Source organism: Protopterus annectens, chromosome 12.part0 (genome assembly GCF_019279795.1).
Source record: "Protopterus annectens isolate FY-2018-M chromosome 12.part0, PAN1.0, whole genome shotgun sequence".
Classification (NCBI taxonomy): domain Eukaryota; kingdom Metazoa; phylum Chordata; order Ceratodontiformes; family Protopteridae; genus Protopterus; species Protopterus annectens.
Window position 1 is genome coordinate 1,552,847,228 of NC_056746.1, and position 21,817 is coordinate 1,552,869,044.

The following is a 21,817-nucleotide window of genomic DNA, read 5'->3' on the forward strand; positions in this document are numbered from 1 at the left end:
TCACAAGATTTAAGTAGAATAATTACCAATTCTTCATTTAAAAAAATACCTAAATTTACGAAATACATATATGAAATCATATACAATGACTTTGACATGGCAAACATTATTTCAAAATTTTACAAAATATTGATAAACTGTAAAACAACACCCAAAACCTCATACTGGAAATATATAACAAAAGGACCCTCAATACAGTTAACCGAAGATATTAAAACAAATATCTTATTATCAATAAAATATACATCCTTTACACAATACTGGAAAGTTTTTAATTGGAAATGCTTACACAGTGCATTCTTAACCCCAGATAGAATCAGTATAATTAGTTCTTCCATAAAAGGAAAATGTTGGAGATGTGAGCAAGTTCACAATGCAGATTGGAACCACATTTTCTTTGATTGTGTTAAAATTAATCCAATTTGGAATGGTATTAATAACTTTCTACAATTTTTATTTAATGAATCATTTTATTTAACTAAAGCTCTTGTATTATTAAATGTGAACAAAGGTCCTCATTTGAATAGGTCAAACATGTATCTAGTATGGACTATACTTGCAATTTCAAGGAAGTGTATAACAAGAAGATAGAATACAAACACAATACCAACTTTGGAAGACTTCTACAGCCTACTGAAGACCACAGCATTATTGGAAATTAAAATTAAAGAACTAAGAATGTATCCAAAGCCATTTATCAACAACCCTTGGGGAAAAGTCTTATCATTGATTGACACTATAAAATAATTGATCAGACATTCTGATAATGGCTTGGACATACTTATAAAGTAACTGTATACATTAAGAGCTGTTATAGTGTTAGGCTAATGTAAATAGTATACATAGTTATTTAAGATGTTATGTATAAATACTATGGAATTCATTCAAATGTATTTGAAAAATAAAAAAAAAAATTTGAGAAAAAAAATCACACTCAAAGACCTTGAATCCCTGCTAGATAGCATACTCCTAGATGCACTTCCAGGTTCAGACAATGTGCATCCCTCATTCCTTTCACTCTGTAAAGACTTCATTACAGTACTTCTCTACATTTATCAGCTCTGCTTATCAGAAAATTCAGTGCCAGATATATGGAAAGCAGTTCTAATAAAATCCCTCCACAGACAACCTCAGCCAGACGATGTCTCCCACTTTTGCCATATCTGTATAATCCCTAGTCTAGGGAATGTACTAAAAAAACGAATACACAACTAGCTGTCTAACTACACCCATCAATTTCATTTCCTCATACTGAAACAGCATGGCTTTGGGGCACATAAAGAACACAATGACAGCCTATGGTCACTTATAGACATCCTTCTCAATATGGACAAAGGATACCTTTCAGGGGCAGTCTTACCAAAGCATTTACGAGTATAGGTTTTTATTAGGCTAATGACCATCAAGATCTTTATAAAGCTAGCAGTGCAACACAATCCAGTTTTGTCCCTCAGTAGGATATTACTTATTGACCACATTTTTACACTCCCTTCAAGAAACTGATGTGAACTCCAACACTATTACCTAGTTCCATGACTTCTAAAAAGACATGTATTTTACAATCAAAGTAGGCTCACCCATATCAGTTCCAACCTCTCTCACCAAAGGAGTGTCTTATATATCCATACTAGCTCATTTGTTGTTTTCAGTCTTTCTTAATGAACTGCCCTCCAACCTTCCAAAACTATCTCTCAGCCTACACACTGATAATCAAAGAATAATCCTTGTCCATATCCCATAAAACACCTACTAAAATAGCCACTTTCTTCAATTTTATATCTAATCTTAATAATGCATTTCATCAGACCAACTTAAATACTAACCCTGTATAGCCAAATAAATACACACAAACCTCTACTACTCCCCCTCTACCTAGCTTCTCCTTTTCCACTACACCTATCACTACTATAAGAAAACTACTCCTTAAGCTCAAACCTGGCAGTAATGCCCCTGACAACCCACCCACCCCCAAATTTCTACAAATATTAGCTAACTTCATCACCTGTCCCATCAGCATACTTCTTAACAGATCTATCCAAGAGTCCTATGTACCTATGATCTGGAAAAAAACATATATTCTCTCCCTTCATAAAGGTGTCAACTTTCATTTCCAACTTTCAACCTATTGCTATTCTTTCATTCATTTCTAAGATCTTGGAAAATTATATTCACATTCCACTCCTTAACCATATGCTTCTTAATCAAATCCATTCCCCCACTCAGGATGGGCTCAGGCCAGGACAAAGGGGTCTATATTAGTTCATCAAAAGATATTTTCAGTGAACACCTCTTCATCGACACCTAACCATCAAAATTCACTTCCGTGATTCACGGAATTTTCACAGGGCAATGAAACAATTGCCCTGCAGCACAATGGAACATACTAGACACTAAATCAAACCCACCCAAGTGGGGGACTTTACCCCCATACCCCCAGTACACCCCAACTATATATACCAACTCTAAGATTGTACTACAGTGGGGAAAAGGGCAAAGTTGTGTAGTTGGCTAACTACTTCATTGCCCTGGGAAAATTCTACAAATTGGAAGTGATTTTTCAATGGTTAGGTGTCATTGAAGAGGTGTTCACTGGAAATGTCTTTCTGCGAACTAATATAAACCCAGCCACATTACTACAACAGTTCTCAGTTAACCAGGCTTAAGATGCAGGAAAAAATGTTTCCTCACTCCTTCTTGACCTTCTAAAGCCTTTCATACTGTCTCCCACAATTTACTTTTTTCAAAACTCTTTAATCTAGGCAACTCACCTCCAAACCTAAGCTGGTTCTCAAGCTACCTCACAAACAGGCAGCAATCAACCCAATGGCAGCACTCTGTCTCTCTTTTCCTTAACACAGCCACAGGTGTTCCCCAAGGCACCATACTATGGCCCCTACTTTTCAGTATCTTTACCAACAAGTTTTACTCCACTTTTAGCCAAGGTACTGTATGCAGATGACTCACCCATCATCTGCACTGCCAATTCCACATCTGAACTATAGCAAATTACCCAAAGAGCCCTCACATCTACAGAAATTTGGATGACCAATAACCATGATGCCTTAAACCCAAAGAAAACTAAACCCTTGCTGATTACTCCAAAGAAAACTGCTTCCCTAAACAAGAATGACTTCACACACTAAACTACTAGGGGTTATCATAAATAAAAACCTGACATTCAACCTGCACATACACAATAGTATAAAAAAAACACATCAAAAATTGGGCATTCACTATAGACACAAACACTTCCTAAACCTCTCCGCAAAACAAGCCCTTGCCTCTACCTTTCTACTACTCACTCTCTTATATGGTGCCCTTTCCTTACCAATATCCAGTTCACTCTGAAATCTAAGCTTGAGACACACTACAATAAAACTGCCAAGTTCACAACTAATGCAAAATATTCATACCACCATTGTTCCTCTTTACACTTACTAAACTGGAGGCTTGAACTTCCACATTATCTTACATACTTACAATTAACTAAAGTAAAGTCCAATGATTTACCAGAATCATGAGATAAAATGTGATGTGTCTTTGTGATTCATACTTACAATTAACCACAGCACACAAAATTATCTTCAAGCCTTACTCTCTACCACTCTAATGGATCCCTCAGATCTGAAGGCCACCTGCTCCTGAAGGTGCAAAAACAAACCTTTCAGCCGGCCAGATGCTCTACTACTTTACTACTGCCAAACTATGGAACACCCTCCCATCATCACTTAGGGCTACAAGTAATGCAATTTCCTTCAAAAATCCTTGAGGCAACACCTTTCCTCTCTATGGCAGTGCACATGTGTCAATACCACACCTCTCAAAACCTGACTCCCTATTGCACCACTGTTTTCTCCTTTATTAATTACTCCTCTGGCCAGTCAAAATCTTCTACCTACTAGTATCATTAATCATACTAATATTTTCCAAAGTCCTCTATTTTGGAACATCTGTTTAACACCAGTATCGGTACTATGTGTTAAAGATGGTCTTCTGTGTTTAAGATTAGGACTTCATGAGTATTAATATTCATACTATTTTATTAGAACTTAAGCTACTTACATGTCAGCTTGGTTATGTTTAACTGTGACATATTTACTGTGAACACTTCAGTATCTCTTCTATTAGACTCTAAAAATGTACAGTAATTGTTCACTTGTTAATGAACAAATTTCACCTTCGTTCATTCAGCTGTTGCTTGGTCTTTATGTACTCAGCTGTGACCAATCTATTGTATGTCATTATTAATGTGGAGCTTTTCCCCCTGGACCTCCACTGAAAATTAGCTCATCATGGCCCAGTGGACCTTCACAGTAAACAAATGCAAATAAATAAATAAATATGATTATTCTTCAGTCCAGCTGCTCACACTCAGTAAATCAAAACCAGCATCAAAATGACCTCCAGATACCTTAATTCATGGCATATTAACCATAGGCTCCTTCTAAACCCCTCCAAATCTAGAAGTATGATATCTGGAACCATTTAGAAACTGAATAAAAAAACAAAAATTCATCATCATCAAAGATCTCAATAGAACCCCAATAGAAATGATCATATCCTTTAAATACATGGGTTTATGACTGAATCAATCCTCAAGATTTCATAACCACATTAAAAAAATACTTGAAAAAAAGATTAACTCTCATTTATTTTGGCCCAGGAAAATCTTACACTTTCATTCAGAACCTCCAAGACCTGCACTAGGCAAAGAAGCCTTCCCAGCACTGCTTGAATATTGCCTTCCTATCATTGCTCTTACCTCTAAAAGAAACTCAACTACTCTATAATCTCATGAAAATAAAATCTATCAGTTCATTTCCAAATTGCCACCACAAGAACATCACTGTGTCACTTTCACACAACCCAGGTGACTACCAGTAAGCTACAAAGTTGGTCACTATTAGGTTTTCTCCTTTTTAGACTCCAATAGCCAGGTGTTTTTTTTTGCTTCCTGACACTACATCTTAAATTACAACCATATCTACAACCCCCCAAATGAAACTTTTCTGTATTGACCACCCCTTCTCTACTCTTGCATCCAAACTCTGGGAATCCAACCTCATTCACCTAATTGAAATTTCATTTTTTCCTCCTTTTTTGAGCTCAGCTCAAAAAATACATCTATCATAAAGCCAAATGCAAGTGTTCCACCATGGGACAAATCACCAAGCTACCCACAATAATATACAGGGTCTATATTACAACAAAAAATTAAAATATCGAGTGCTCACATGAGTGAAAAATCAGAAATGTGAAATCGCTATTGTGGGGGGCTGTGCCCCCGCTAAATATATATTCCTACTCTGAGATCACACTACAGTGAGGAAAAGGCAAATATTCTGATCTTCACTGTACTGCGATCCAAAAAACTAAATATCGAATTCCTGATTTTTCGCTCATGTGAATATTTGATATTTTAATTTGTTGTCGTTCTAAAGTAGACCCTAATATATATACCTCTTTACATAAGACTACCTCTGTTCTCACCTGCTGTTAATCTCGATCTATCATAACTATAGGTTTTCCTTTAATTGCTAACTAAATTGAGTCTGTATTAGTTTTTTGTTTTTGTAACTGTAAATAATATATGTGAAATACTTTCATTTATTATGCATATTTTCTGTTTGCTAAAGCTTGATTACTTCGTTGTGAATCGTTCACCCAAGATCTGTCTAAAATGGCCTGCTATGATCTATGCACTACTTCATAAACAAATTTAAATAAAATAAAACTGCAACAGACAAATATAATAAAAGCAGTGAAGCACATTTAATGTGCCTAAACTGTTTAGTTCTGCAACACTGCTTAATTCACTTGTTTTTAATTCTGGTTCGTTTTACTTTATACAAACAAAATATGTGCTGAAATATTAATTATTGGATTACCTAAGTAACAGTAGTGCTTTAGTAGGATTTCTTTGAATTATGGTGAAATTAGGTAGGTCACCAAATTATAGCTGTAAAATACATAACATTAAAAGGAATGCACAAGCATGTTCACATTCTTCATAACGTGACACTATTACCAGTAGAAGAAATTTCTGCTTATCTAATTTAGAAAAAGCAGCCGCATAAATGTGTAAAATCAGCTGTGTTCAAACCTCTAGTTATAAAATGAATGGTACAGCAGTTAAATCATCACACTTTACTCTAGCAGAACAAATTGCATGCAGCTACTTGCAGGTTTTGTGAAATGTTTAATATACTACCTGTGCACATGGAATTGAGATTAATAGTTAAATTCATTGTACCCACATTTAACATCTGTAACATAAAGCCTGATGGTATCATCCTACATGTTTAAAAGAACATTTCTTGTATAGGATTTGAACCTGGAAATTGGGGACTGATGGCACATTATTCATCAAATACGTCACCTACATAACATGCATATTCTTTTTAATATTTTTTTAAACATAGAGACTAATGTAATGCATTGTTTTGCTACTTAAACTTGAAAATTTTATATATGTTCCTTTTTATCATATTGCTTTTCTCAGCTTTTCGTGATGGAGATGTGAGACTGAGTAATGGGAACAAGCCAAACAATGGCCGTGTTGAGGTTTACTACGATGGCCAGTGGGGGACAATATGTGATGATGGCTGGGACATTAATGATGCCGATGTGGTCTGCCGATTCTTGGGCTATGGCAATGCAACTAAAGCCATTGGGAATGCTGCTTTTGGATCGGGTAAGCTGGAACTGGAACCACTGAACTTCTTGGGCTATAGTGAACAGTGGAATAGAAGTAGTTTATCATTTATATATGCAATAGTATTGTTAAGTTCAAAGCAAATGTCAGACCGTGTCACTGTAGCTCATCAAATGTTTAAAAAAACATTAACTTCTTATTGTTCATTAACTACTTCCAGCCATTTTTTTATAGTTTTATAGAATAATGCAACTTCTCCTGTCATGCACTGCAAAAGTCTTTAAGATTTCCTAACTTTTCATTCTACAAATACATTTGTTTTTCACAAGTAACTAGGGGAGGGTGGAATTATGGCATACATTCTCATTCTGTCTCATTCCATTCAGACTTGTAAGGGACAGTATGGGACTGTATCTGTCATTCCATCTTTCCTGCAGATGGAAATATTAAAATATTAAAATGGCATGCTGCACATTTTATATATATATATATATATATATATATATATATATATATATATATATATATATATATATATATATTTATATATATGTGTGTGTCTGAAATGAAGGAACCACGAAGACTGAAATAAATTGTTATATTTTTAGAATCTAGTGTATTGTGTCAAATGAAGCCGTTCCCTGCTCCTATTTCTGTCAGCCATTTTCTTTCTTTCTTTGTTTTTTTTTTTTTTGTATCTCCTTTTTATTTGTCTGTGTCATATCAGGTTAGACCAAAGATCAGGCATTCAAAATCCGAAGTAGCTGAACAGGATGAAAGTGTTTCCACTTGTAAGGACATTTTAGTTTACTTTGTGAATGAAATTAATCTTCATCTATCAGTCCCTTATGGCAGTTGCCAAAATTGCATAAACTAAATAAAATAATTATGTTCTGTGCTCCTTGTTGTTACAGAATGTTCTTGACATGTTTTTAGACTAGAAACTGGCCATTGAGTGGCTTAAGTTACCCATGTGCATTTCTTTTGCTGCTATAATGTGACTAGTGTTTTACTTGAATATTTCTTTGTTAAATGACTGAAGGACAGAAACCTATTACATTTTTACTGCCAGAGTGAGATCTGAATTTTGGGCTGGTGTTAAATTAATCAGATATCTGTCTAAACTTCACTGGATAATTTGTCAGTTTATGACATGCTTGGTTGAGCTACATAGCTAAATCAAATGATGTAGAATTTGCTGTATAGGGGCACATTATGAATAGTCATGTCTAGTTTAATCAGTGAATCAGTATTTAAACCCATAATATCAAAAATCTTGGAAGAGCATTACTGAAAGGAATGCAAAACTCTGAAGGTCACAAAACACAAAAAAATGTTCTTTTTTGCAGAGGCACACCATTATATATCTATCTATTATCTCTCCCTGTATACATATATATATATATATATATATATATATATATATATATATATATATATATATATATATATATATATATGTAGTGCACCCGCAGGTGTAGCTGAAGAGATATGGGTTCCTTCCTACCTGACTCTGATGACACCCCTATAGGCCCAACACACCAAGGTGGCAAGAATGACAGATTTTATTCTAGGTGACATATCTAGTTTAAAATGCAATAGCATAACCACAAACACATTATTTCAACAGTGCACCAGTTAGCAATAAGACAAGGTGAGATATACATGCAATGAAAACATACATTTACCCTCTTCCCCAGAACTCAACAGAAAAATGTCTTGACATTCAAATATGCATAAAGAAGGCAATATCAATGAAAAGTAAAGCTTTATAATTCAGCAATACAAACACAGGGAAAAATGCAATGTCATTAAGCAATAAAAGAGTTATAATACAACAATACAGATATGAGAAAATGCAATGTCATGGAGCAGCAAAATTCTTGAAGCCAGCTGTCCTAACACGAGCAAAATGTAATGTCATTGAACAATGAAAATTTATAATGTAGCAATACAAATATGACAAAATCCAATGTCATTGAACAGTACTCACACCCTCAACCCCCTTGATCAATTCTAAACAGACCAGCTATGAAACACTCTATTATACCCTGTTCACTGGCCAGTGACTACTTACAGTCTTGCTGTCGGCATGATGGGGCCCAAGTTGGAACTCATATGGATCCCAGTTATTTGTAATACACAAAGCATTTTCTTTGGGGGGGGGGATCTACAATCTTATAAAAATATAAAATGACAGCCAGAGCCTCTCACCACTCCATCGACAATATCCTAGTGACCAGGCACCGTGGTTCCTCTGGTGAGAAAAGTAGAAAAATGACCTGCCAGAACTCTGGTAATCATCTATGGTTTCTCTGTACTACGCCCAAAGGAACTCCTTTTCTTGCTGAATCACATGCAGGTGTGGAACTACTGGTTTCAGACTTCTCTCCTGATTCCACAAAATACCATCATCCAGGGTTTCAGCAAAAGACAGACACAATCTGCTACTTTACTTCCCTGTCCCAAAGCACCAGAAAAGAAAATCCAGTCATGCTGCAAGGCCCTTTTTCCATTCAGCTCCCTGTTTCAGTCTTCCCTCCTTCAGCTAGTATCTCAGTCTCCTCTTTCACTTTCGAAATTGTCTTTTATATTCCTGAAAAGAGCTCCACCTTGTGGTGTAATGAAAAACTATGGTCTATTACTTCTACAATGAAATACAGTGGGATCTACACTCTCCCTCCACTTGAAAATCTTGGGTCCCCCCAAGTCGAAGGTTGATTATCAGCAAAATATTTACACGCACTAATGCACCATCAACTGAAAAAATATTTTTGCATTCAAAAGTTACATTTCACCAAGTGTAATCAGCCTTATGCATAACTTGGGAAGGGGTGTCACCACTGGAGAAGTAGGCATAGGGATTATGGGCGCAGACTCTCCAATGAGCTGTGGTCACAGTTTCCTTTGTAATATGTCCCAAAACTGCTATATGTAAGTCTCTGTTGGGGTCGAATCAGTCTCTGCAGTTTTGGTTCGGAATAGACAGCTAAGAAATTTTGCTCAGAAGGTTTGTCACTCACATCACATTCAATGTCCAGTTCTTCAGTAGGCATATTGTCTACTTCTAATATCTCCTCTTGTATAACTTCACTTTCATTTTCCATAGCAGTATGAATGTCCTCAGCACTATTTTCTGAAGATTGCATAGCAGGGCCTCCATCAGTATCAAGTTCTGCAAGAGGCACAGAAACATTGCTTAGACTATTGTTAGGTCTGGGCTGCTCAAAATGTCAAGGAAGGAATTCCAGTGCATTTACATTGAGATTACAGCCCACGGGGTCTTGAACATCCTCATAAAAAAGCCCACTGAAACCCCATTCATCATCCCTGTCCTCTCCTTCAGCAGGAGGAAGCATAGGCTCTTGAACATTGGAAAGGATAACTCCTCTCCACCTTATCCTTCTGGATCACCTTGAGTTAGGCCTCCGCTAAGTCATTCTAGATTCCAGATGCATGAGTCTCACTGATTTTGCCAAAGGCATTAAGTTGTTGCAGTGCCAGATTTTAATGGGTCCTTCTTTTCCCTCAGGGCAAACTTGGTAGACTGGGATATTAGGTAGCTGAGAACAAATTATGTAAATCTCAGATCCCCAGTGGACAGCTAGTTTATGCTTTCCTTGTAGTCCCAAATTTCTCAGAAGAACTCTGTCCCCTAGCTGCAAGTCATGCATCTTTACTTTTTTTATCATAGTGAGCCTTGTTTCGCTGATGTCTTTGACCTGTTGATTTTTCAGCAAGCTCATAAGCCTGTCTGAGGTTCTTCTTGAGTCTCTCCACATAACTGACATGAGATCACACTGGTGTATCATCAGCTGTAACTCCAAAGGTGACATCAACAGGAAGATGAGCTTCGCTTCAAAACTTTAGAAAGTAAGGTGAGAATCCTGTAGCATAATTTTTAGTACTGTTGTAAGCATGCACCACTGTGGCTACATGTCCACTCCATTGACTCTTCTTCTTAGCAGATAGCGTCCCCAACATGTCTAGTAAAGTTCTGTTGAAATTCTCAGGCTGAGGATCCCCTTGAGGATGATAAGGAGTGGTGGAGCTTTTTTGGACTCCCAAAAGAGTGAGTAGTTCTTGGACAAGCTTGCTCTCAAAATCATGTCCTTGATCAGAGTGTATCCTTTTTGGCAGGCCATAGTATACAAAGAACTTCTCAACTAGTAGTTTTGCCACTGTAATAACTTTCTGATTGCAAGTGGGAAATGCTTGAGCATATCTGGTATAGTGGTCTGTCACCACCAGCACACCACTGATCCTGCATTCATTTGGTTCAATGCACAGAAAATCTATACAGACCAGTTCCATGAGTCCACTACTTTCCATTTGACCCAATGCGGCAGCCCTGGTTGGCAGAGTCTTTCTCTGAATGCAACAAAGACATGTATGACAATAATGCTCAACATCTTGCTTCATGCATGGCCAATAGAACCTGTCTTGTACTGGACCCAAAGTTCTGTCATAACCAAGATGACCATGTTCATCATGCAATGACCAAAGTACTACTTCTCTATACTTCTGAGGAAGCAACAATTGCCATTTTTCATTGCCGAGTGCACTTGGAGATCTCCTATATACTAGTCCATACTGTATCTGGAGTCTGTCCCATTCTTTGGCCAAAAGTCTTGCTAGAGGATGAATATCCATGCGAAGCATATTAATTTGTTTCTTCTCTAAAGCAGCTACCACCAGCTGACCTAAGGGGTCTTCTCTTTGATCTCTCCTTAAGTCACTGTTACTCAAAGCTGGTAGCAATGAAGCCTACAAAGTGACCAGATTACAGTAAGCTAGGGGTATGCTTGCTGCAGACAGACCCAACGTCTGGGCCCAACATTCAGTGTGTTGATAACAGGTTGCACTCTGACACATAGCTCTCACCCCTGGTGCTGGAATTTTCACCCATTCATCGTCAGGGTGTAAATCACCCTGAGGTCTTCTGGACAGACCATCAGCATCTCCATTTTCATGTCCTGGGCGATATTTCAAACAAATATTATAGTTGCATAGATCTACCATCCATCTGTGGCCAGTAGCATCTAACTTTGCAGTGGTCTGGATGCATGTCAGAAGATTGTTGTCAGTCTGCACTTCAGATTCAGCCCCATAGAGATAGTCATGCAGCTTGTCCACTACCATCCACTTTAAAGCAAGGAATTCCAACTTGTGTGCAGGTTAGTTTCTTTCTGTGGGGGATAAACTCTGACTGATAAAAGCCACAGGTCTCAGCTTCTTGTCATGCTGCTGGTGAAGGACTCCTTCTAAGCCATCCCTGCTAGCATCCACATGTAAAGTGTATGGCTTTGTTGAGTCAGCATATGCCAGCACAGGTGCATGTGTGAGGCAATACTTAAGCTGTTGAAATGACTCTTCTCACTCAGGAGCACAATGACTCTCGATGAGTTCTTTAGAACCTCTCGGTCCCTTAGGTTTTTTCACAAGGATATCTTCATCTGTTTCATCTTCTTTTTCATAATTTCAGAGCAAATGGTTGAGGGGTCTTGCTATCTTTGAAAATCCTTCCACAAACCTTCTATAGTAACTGCAGAACCCCAGGAAAGCTTGCAGCTTTGTGATAGTTTGGGGTCTGGGCCGAGAAGTCACTGCTTCAACTTTGCTGGGATCTGTGGATATTCCATTTGCAGACACTAAATGTCCCAGATAGGTCACTGAAGTTTGGAAGAACTTGCATTTGTCCAAGGACAACTTCAAGCCTTTCTTCTCAATCCTGTCCAATACCTTCATCAGTCTTTCTTCATGCTCCTCTAGGGTCCATCCAAAGACAATGATGTCGTCCAGGTAGAATAAGACTTCCAGGAGATACATGTCCCCAACTGTTCGAGGTAGGTGATCAAACTCAAAAAATCCCAAAGGGGTGATGAAGGCAGTCTTCTCTTTATCTTCTGGGTGCACAGGGATTTGATAATATCCACTCCTTAAGTCTAGCACACTGAACCACTTACTGCCCACCAGGCAATTTAGAGCATCTTCAATCCGGGGAGTTGTGTACTGGTCTGGAATGGTTCACTGATTCAGAGTACGATAGTCAAAACACATGTGAATTGACCCATTCTTTTTCCTAACAATGACAATGGGAGAGGCATATGGACTTCTTGACTCTCAAAGCATTGTGGCTTTTAGTACTTCCAAATGTTTTCTTATATCCTCCAGGTCTCCTGCAGCTACTTTTCTGGAACATTCCCTGAAAGGCCGGTCCTCTTTTACTCTTATTCGGTGTTCTGCACTTTTTGCACAGCCCACATCTAGTTCACTTGTAGAAAAACAATTTTTCTTTTTCATTAGTAGCTCTTTAACTCTGGTTAGCCACACAGGGGGCAAGAGACCACCTCCTATATCAATATCTTCCAGCTTCAACTCGCTTGCCTTGCTTTCATTCCTTGTCAGCACAGAAGCAGGTAAGGGAGTGGCAGCATAAACATTTCCCAAATGCATTTGTGAACGCAAGACAATGGGAGTACTTCCTTTATTCTTTAACCCCACAGACAAAGTGTTATAAGGATGCTTTAACTTGTCTGCAGGCCAAACTTTTGGGACTAGTTCCAGCCCCGGTGGCAAGTCACTTTCTGGATCTGTTTCCATCATGAGATGAGAGGAAACTGTTTATCCACACATCCTCACTTTGGCTCTCAAGCAGGTGGCCTGACCAGGATGGATTATATGCTCTTTCCCAGACAGGGTCCACACATGACCAATTTCATCTTTATTACTATCCTTCTCCCTTTGAAGGGCACAGAAAACTGGTCTCAGGAGAGGATGTAGTGTTGGGTGTTCCTGGGTCAACTGAGGCATTAGCATTCTTCTGATGAGGTCAGTATTTGTCCCCACTAAAATAGATGATGAATTCTTTCCTTTTGGCCTGGGGCACACAACAGCGAGTGTTTCAAAAACTTCTGTTGACCCAACAACTAAAGTGGAAAATTCTAACTTGAGTGAGACATAACCATCATAAGGGAACTTCATGTCACTTAGCCCCCAGATCTCCAAATCTTCTAACTTTTCAAGTGGCAAATGCTTTAAGTATTTTTGGTAGACGTCTCTGTACAGAATGGTGATTTGTGTACCAGTATCCAACAGTGCTTTACTATTCACTCCTTCTATTTTTACTGACACTTCAGGGGATGGTTCTAGTAGGCCATCAGGTAGTTTCTATTTCCGGTGCTGTTCAGCTGTACGGCAGTCAGCATGTGGTTGAGGTACCCCCAGTTGACCTCACCATTTTAATGGATAAGTCTCTTGCTTAGTAATGCTTTGTGGTCTCAGATGCTGAGAGTTTGGCTGAGATGGCTTTCCAATTCAGTTTTTCACCTCAGATAAGCTAGAAGTGTGCATAGTAGGTAGTTTCTCTCCCCTATTACAAGGGTTTGTGTGGAAAGGAGATCCATGATGCTGTTGCTTGATGTTGGATTTTATGGAGCTCTTTGTAACTGGGTACTCAGCTGGCTCCTTCACTGAGGCCCTTTGAAGTTTCCCTGCATTGCACTAGCCAATAATAGTTCATTCACTTTTTTCAAGATCTCTACATTAGGACGCTGTCACTTTATATGCCCTGCATCCCCACAGTGAAAACCAAATCCAGTAGGAACTCTGAACATTGGCTGCTTTGGTTCTTCCCTTAGTCCTTTCTTAGAGATTCTAGCTGATGCATTCTTCCCTTCAGCTAAAGATACCACGGCGTTCTGCAATTCTGCAACCGTCTTGGTGACTTGAGCTATGGCATTGGTCAGAGAAGACACCCGCATCTGCAACTGTGACACCTCTACATTGCGGACACTCGGGGCCATGACTCCTGTTTGAGTAGTGAGCATGGCTATAGGCTCCTGCTGGTGTTCACTCACTGTTTTAGTTGCTGTTGAACACTGAGATTTGGCTTCCAACAGGGCTTCCTCTTCTCTCACCTCTTTAACCAACTGAGAATAAGTTAGAGTTTCTTCCCTATTTCTCATCCTCATTTTCCACACAATGAGGTCCATAGCTTGAGCTCCCTGTAAAATTTGAATGATCCGTACTTGGTTAGCTACTTTTGGATCCACCCCCTTCTTTAGGATGATCTGGTGGAACATTTTATTTAATCACTTAATGAAATTAGATAGTTTCTCACCAGTTCTATGTTCAAACTGATACAGTAGGTCAGCAGCCCTCTTTGTCCTTCCAAACACATCCTGCAGTACTCCTAAATAGTCCTTGGCTGTGCAATCCTGCTTACCCATCCTTAGGTTGCGTATGGTATCCACAGCTAATCCCTTTAGCCTTTCAGCTATCCACTGGTTCTTCTGAGATTCTGGGATATCCCACTCCTCTAGGGCTTGTGAAGCCTGATCAATCCAGGATTCAAAATCTTTCTCTCTCTGAGGTGTGGGTTGTTTGCCAGAAAAGAAATGCAATTTGTGGTAGCCAAACCCAGTGAATGGCTGTGTAGGCTTTAAGCATTTTTCTACAATACTTCCCAAAGCATTCAAAACTTTAGGCCCTATAGTATTTATGGGCAGTGAAGCTGCATCTTCTGGTGTAAGGTTCTGACCTACTTAGATAGTTTCCACAGGTATTTTCTCTGTTGCTGAGGTAGTGCACTTCTCAGGGATTACCACACGGACTACAGTCTCACCTGAAATTTGTACACTTGAAGGTATGTGCTCATACACTAAAGGATTTTTCCATTCTAACAAGGCAAATGTGCTCTGCTCAGTAGGGTCCATAGTGCTGTCTAATAAAAATCCATGCCCTACAACTGGTAAGGATCCTGTGACTTGATGTATTTGCATATCAGTCCATGTGACCACTGACAACACCAGAACTAAGCAATGCTCTGACTGAGCATTGTGCTGTTTGCACCACTTAGCGGCTACTTCTGGGTTCATGTTTCTGCTGGATTTGCTTTCCACACATACAGGGGAATGGGGTGGAGTCAAAGGCAGTACAGGCAATCCCAAATGAGCCCCCAAATGTAGTGCACCCGCAGGTGTAGCTGAAGAGATATGGGTTCCTTCCTACCTGACTCTGGTGACACCCCTATAGGCCCAACACACCAAGGTGGCAAGAAAGACAGATTTTATTCTAGGTGACACATTTAGTTTAAAAGGCAATAGCACACCCACAAACAAATTATTTCAACAGAGCACCAGTTAGCAATAAGGCTGGGTGAGATATACAAGCAATGAAAACATACATTCACCCTCTTCCCCAGAACTCAACAGAAAAAGGTCTTGACTTTCAAACATGCACAAAGAAGGCAATATCAATGAGCAGTAAAGCTTTATAATGCAGCAATATAAACACGGGAAAATGCAATGTCATTAAGCAATAAAAGAGTTATAATACAACAATACAGGTATGAGAAAATGCAATGTCATTGAGCAGCAACACTCTTGAAGGCAGCAGTCCTAACATGAGCAAAATGCAATGTCATTGAACAATGAAGATTTATAATGCAGCAATACAGATATGAGAAAATGCAATGCCATTGAGCAGTACTCACACCCTCAACCCCGTTGATCAATTCTAAACAGACCAACTATGAAACACTCTATTATACCCTGTTCACTGGCCAGTGACTACTTACAGTCTTGCACCCGGCATGATGGGGCCCAAGTTGGAGCTCATATGGATCCCAGTTATTTGTAATCCACAAAGCCTTTGGGGGGAATTCACAATCTTATAAAAATATAAAATGACAGCCAGAGCCTCTCACCACTCCATCGAGAATATCCTAGTGACCAGGCACCATGGTTCCTCTGATGAGAAAAGTAGAAAAATCACCTGCCAGAACTCTGGTAATCATCTATGGCTTCCCTGTACTAGGCCCAAAGGAAATCCTTTTTGTGCTGAATCATATGCAGGTGTAGAACTACTGGTTTCAGACTTCTCTCCTGATTCCACAAAATGCCATAATCCAGGATTTCAGCAAAAGACAGACACAGTCTGCTACTTCACTTCCCTGTCCTAAAGCACTAGAAATGAAAATCCAGTCATGTTGCAAGGCCCTTTTACCCTTCAGCTCCCTGTTTCAGTTTTCCCTCCTTCAGCTAGCATCTCAGTCTCCTCTTTCACTTTCGAAATTGTCTTTTATATTCCTGAAAAGCGCTCCACCTTGTGGTGTAATGAAAAATTACAGTCTATTGCTTCTACAATGAAATACAGTAGGTGCTATATATATATATATATATATATATATATATATATCATATATATTTATACATATCTACATATATATATATATATATATATATATATATATATATATATATATATATATATATACACACATATATATATATATATACATATATATATATATATATATATATATATATATATATATATATATATATATATGTATATCTATATATCTATATATCTATATATCTATATATATATATATATATATATATATATATATATATATATATATATGGATCTAGGACATTTCACCAAAAGTCAAATTTGTGTGCACTTTTCACCGAAAGCTCAATTCACCGAAAACACAAGTCACCGAAAGACATTTCACCGAAAGTTGTATATGGTCTTGTCCCCACTGTAGTGCGACCCTGGAGTTAGTATATATAGTAGAAGGTGTGGGGGGTGTGGGGGCATAGCCCCCACATATTTTAAATGTTTTGAACTATATACATGCATACTTGCAATTGCAATATATTATTCTTATGCAAACATGATATATACTTAAAATATTAATAATGCCATGGCACTTACAAGTGCAAGAGACTTTCCTATTATATTCTGACCAAATTTCCTCTGGTAAGTAAAAATACCATCTGACATCTCTCCTGAGTAAAGATAATATGCACACTTATTAGGATCAACTTAGTCAAAAAAATTCAGAAAATCTAAATAAGAAAATTAAATACTGTGTTAGATGTTTCTTTACTACTGGGAAACAAAGATAGGACACTTTCTTTCCTAATGGCTATTTAGCAGGACAACTATCACACAGTAGCTGACTATGATGTTTGTGTGTGTGTGTGTGTGGGGGGGGTGCATTTACCATATACACAAACGGAAGCACCTTGTCAAAGCTCCCTCTCATATTCTTATGTTGTTCTGCTAGGAAATATGAATAATGAAGTGCAAATGAAGTGATAAAAATTTGACTGACTTTAACTGTGAGGCATTCTTTGCTGATAACTGTTTAGTAATGAGGGCTGGCTCATAACGCTGGCAACTGGGCTACAGCCCCCACAATAAAAAAGTTAGAAATCATATTTATATTTGTTTTATTTATTTAATCTAGTTTAAAATATTAGTTTTACTAAAAAATAGTTAATTTTCCATTGCAGAGGCTCAAAACTCCATGCATGCTACTGTGTATAAAAGGAGCTCTTACTCAACCCAGCAGTCTTAGAACTATTTAGAAGTACACCCCAATGGAGAAAAAAGCAGTAATGCCTTACTTAGTACAGATCTTGCTGCCAGTTTTAATGAGGCAGAAATGGCACTTCAGAAGAGACCTTTTTTTACTGACTTAGTCTGCTTTAGCAACTGGTGAATGATGGCAAAATTATATGAGGTGAGAGAATATGATCCAACTTACATTAATAGAAAATTCAGAAGAGATAAAAGAAATGAGACACAGTTTTTTATGGTCCATTTTTAAGAGAAAACAAAAAGATGACCAAAGCTCTGTGAAAGTTAACCAGGGTAAAGATAATTCCTTAGCCTGTCATATCAGATATATTGTAGATTCAGGAACTGTGGAAGATACAATGAGTTCTAATTAGAAGATTATATAGGGCAACCTAGAATTAAGTAGAATTTTAGTTACCAGCCAATGTTTATCAGATAATAAAGTGGAAATATAAAAGAAAATGGAAAAAACGGAAGGCAATTAAGATTGAAGACAGTTATGGGATCTTTTCCTGTAAGACTGGCTGAACATCTAGATTCTTAACCAACTGTAAAAACATTATGTTGGATGAAATACCCTGAAGGATGATACACATGAAATTCTCCAAGAGTAATGAGTGAAAGTATATCTAGCTGGAGAGGAAGAGGGGATAGAACCCCTGCACTTGGTATATTCAGCATATATGCCAGAATGCTGAGCATACTTACTGACTACTACGTTTCATCAATACTGATTTTTCAAAATAAAGACTTTTGAACAGTTTTACAAATCCTGATGATGAAAAATCTGATGAACCCTACTAGTGAAGAACTGTATCTGATAAACATTATGACTACAAATGAGTAGCTCAACATTTGAGGTGTTGGAAGGTAAATTGTTTCATCTGGGTATATTTCTGACCAGAAGTGTATGTGCATATAATTAAGTATATAAGCTGCTTTCAACAGCTGAGATGTTGGAAGATATATGCTTTCATGTAGGCCTGCTTAACAATTTGATTATAGAACAAAATATTCTACATGCGTACTTCCTGAAAATAAATAATTTTATTTCATGCTAATAAGTGTTCATTCTGTTGGAGAAAAATTATTTTTATAACTTCTTTGGTCCTTAGGGTCAGGTCCCATCATACTTGAAGGTGTTGAATGTGATGGAACAGAATCCTCACTGGCATTTTGTGGTAGCAAAGGCTGGAAAGTAACCGACTGCCAACATTCTGAAGATGCAGGTGTTGAATGTGAAGGGGCACTTGGTAAGGCTTTCAAATACTACGCAATAGGTGTTTGTGATATATAATTCTCAGTCATTACACAGCAGCATTTTAACATTTACTAATCTTTCCAGTCTGTCTCCTTTACAATGTAGATTTAGGTAATAAGATTCTCTGACTGCAAGGCATCATGATACACTAAATAAATTAGTAAGTCATGATCTTTGAATAATAAATTGGCGACTGAGGGACCACACTGCTTACCATAACTTGAACAGGTGCTAAAGCCACAAGGCACTGTGTATATAGCTGTGTTTTAGGTTGAGTATATGCACAACACATTTAGCAAAATAAGTATGTCTTAAATTGAAAGAAAAATGAATGATCTAATAAAAAGCAAGGATCCACTTTGTTTCTAATAAATTTAAAGAGTACATTCTTTATAAATAACTGCAAAGTATTCCAACAAAATAAGTTCTTCATGCATGAATATCTTGGTAATGTAACTTTTGTTGTTGTTTATTTTGTTTAATATACCTTGATTACCTGGATTCTGTTATTTCTATATTTCTTATGGATTTCAGACTCCATTAAACATTTATCATACTAATGGATCTTTTGATAAGCTCTTTTGCAGCACTATAATATTCAGCTGGATCTTTTGGTTGGACCCCCAACAATTTTCTTTAAATTGCTGGAGACTGTTCTAAATTGGCTGCTAGGCCTGAAAACAAATTATTATGAAACTATAAAGCTACTGGTGTATGTTTATTCTTTATTAGGCGAAAGAAGTAGAATCACCCTGAAGGAGTACAGCATGAAAAAGGGATAGGATATATACAAAGGAAGTAAAAAGTATGGACTGGTAAATTATTTGGGGTGTTTCTGTCTGAGTAAGGCCATTTGCATGGGGATCATACTCTCTGCATCTTGAAAGATATGAGGTAGTTCCTCAAGTACATTCTGCAGCTCATGTTGTCAGTCTATTTGCAGTGGGACTCAAAGTGAGGAAGTCAACGCCAGGTTTCTGGCTCTGACTGACATACAGTACTTTGACAATACTTTTAGCACAATCTAATAGCTCCTCCTTGACAATCTTTTATATGTGTAACACCTTAGGTTGACTTGACACATTTTTGGTCTATAAGACATCTACAAAGCCTAACGTACACTGACAGCTCAAAGAAACAATATTTGTTTTTTCTTCTATGAGCATGCTCAAAGTCAGGACCAACTTGATGGGAAGGAAGGGCAATGGCAGTGCGGCCTACTGCTGGTATTAAATCCCAGGCTGAAGCCAGTATGGCAGAGTCAGAAGAGAAGTGGAAGCAGGCAGCAGAGGTCTCTACTGGCAGCATCACTTGTCTGGTCTTATGCTAAGGCATTTCATAGGCCCCAAATCCAGTGTGCAGACATTGTAAGTCTGGGAAGGCAATGAGGCATGGTCTGTGAAGAAGTATGCTTGCTAGGCCATTAAGTAGTCAGGGCCATAGCAAATGTCAAGTTGAGGGCCCACTAGGTACTTCCAAACTAAGTATCATCCTATACTGCCACATCTCCTAAACAACCTTTTAGTTAATGCTGCAAATGTTTAGAAGTAGTACACACAGACTGACTTGTAGTTACAATGCTCTTACATGACAACAGGCCTGTATACCACATTATGTTGGCCCATCTCACAAAGGGACAGTCACAGTTACAGGTATTTAGCTACATCATTTAATCATTTCACCTCTGTGTACAGGTCTGGACTTAGATGAAATGATGAAAAAACAAAAACCAGGAACCGATGCGTACCAACAAATGCCAAAGGAAGAAAAAGCACCCAGCCGAAGTAGAGGTGCTAAACCATGATATACTCCACAATAAAAGATGATCCAAGGCCAATATAACGCTCCAAAAAGTAGTTTATTGATAAACTGACAGATAGATACTTGCGTCGACCTAGTTTTCGTCCGTCTCCACGGACTTCTTCAGAACACAAGTACATTACCAAACAAAGCCGCTTAAATACCCTAAATTACAACAGTCCTTAATCACTAAATTAAAAACTAATTAACCAAACAACAACATAATTGATGTTAACAATTTAAAATGTAAAATAAAACCAATATTATTAAAATTAACAACATTGTGTTTCACCCATCAATAATTGCATATGAAAACTTTTATAAACTGTAATGCTTGCATTATATGCTAATATTAATGTGAACCAAATGTTTATTAATAAATAATTAAAAACTCCCTAATGTATAAAATATATATTATAATATAATGATTAAATAATTATATTCAACAATACTGATGCCAAAAAAGAAAAATTAAAATTAAAAAGTTATTTTGTACATGTAAACATATGTTGAATAATACCTAATACCTATGTCAATGTTTGATAAAATTTTATGAATACTAAAAACATGATATGATTAATTTGATTTGTCCGTGTACTGAAATGTGTTATCCAAAATATAAATGTAAAAAAAACATAAAAATGCATGCGTAGAATGTAGGTAATACATGAACGAATATATGAATAAATAATGTGTATATGATGTACATCTATAAGTTATAT

At 37.5% G+C, this 21,817-nt stretch overlaps 1 protein-coding gene across 2 annotated transcripts in view; it reads left to right on the forward strand.

Annotated features, from left to right (window-relative positions):
• LOC122817289 (galectin-3-binding protein-like) overlaps positions 1 to 21,817 on the forward strand; it is a 302,267-nt gene that overhangs the window by 187,447 nt on the left and 93,003 nt on the right. For both annotated transcript variants that reach the window (XM_044090515.1, XM_044090516.1), the window contains 2 exons: positions 6,503 to 6,694; positions 19,150 to 19,287. In XM_044090515.1, the coding sequence (XP_043946450.1) occupies positions 6,503 to 6,694; positions 19,150 to 19,287 (330 nt within the window). The remainder of the gene's footprint in view (positions 1 to 6,502; positions 6,695 to 19,149; positions 19,288 to 21,817) is intronic.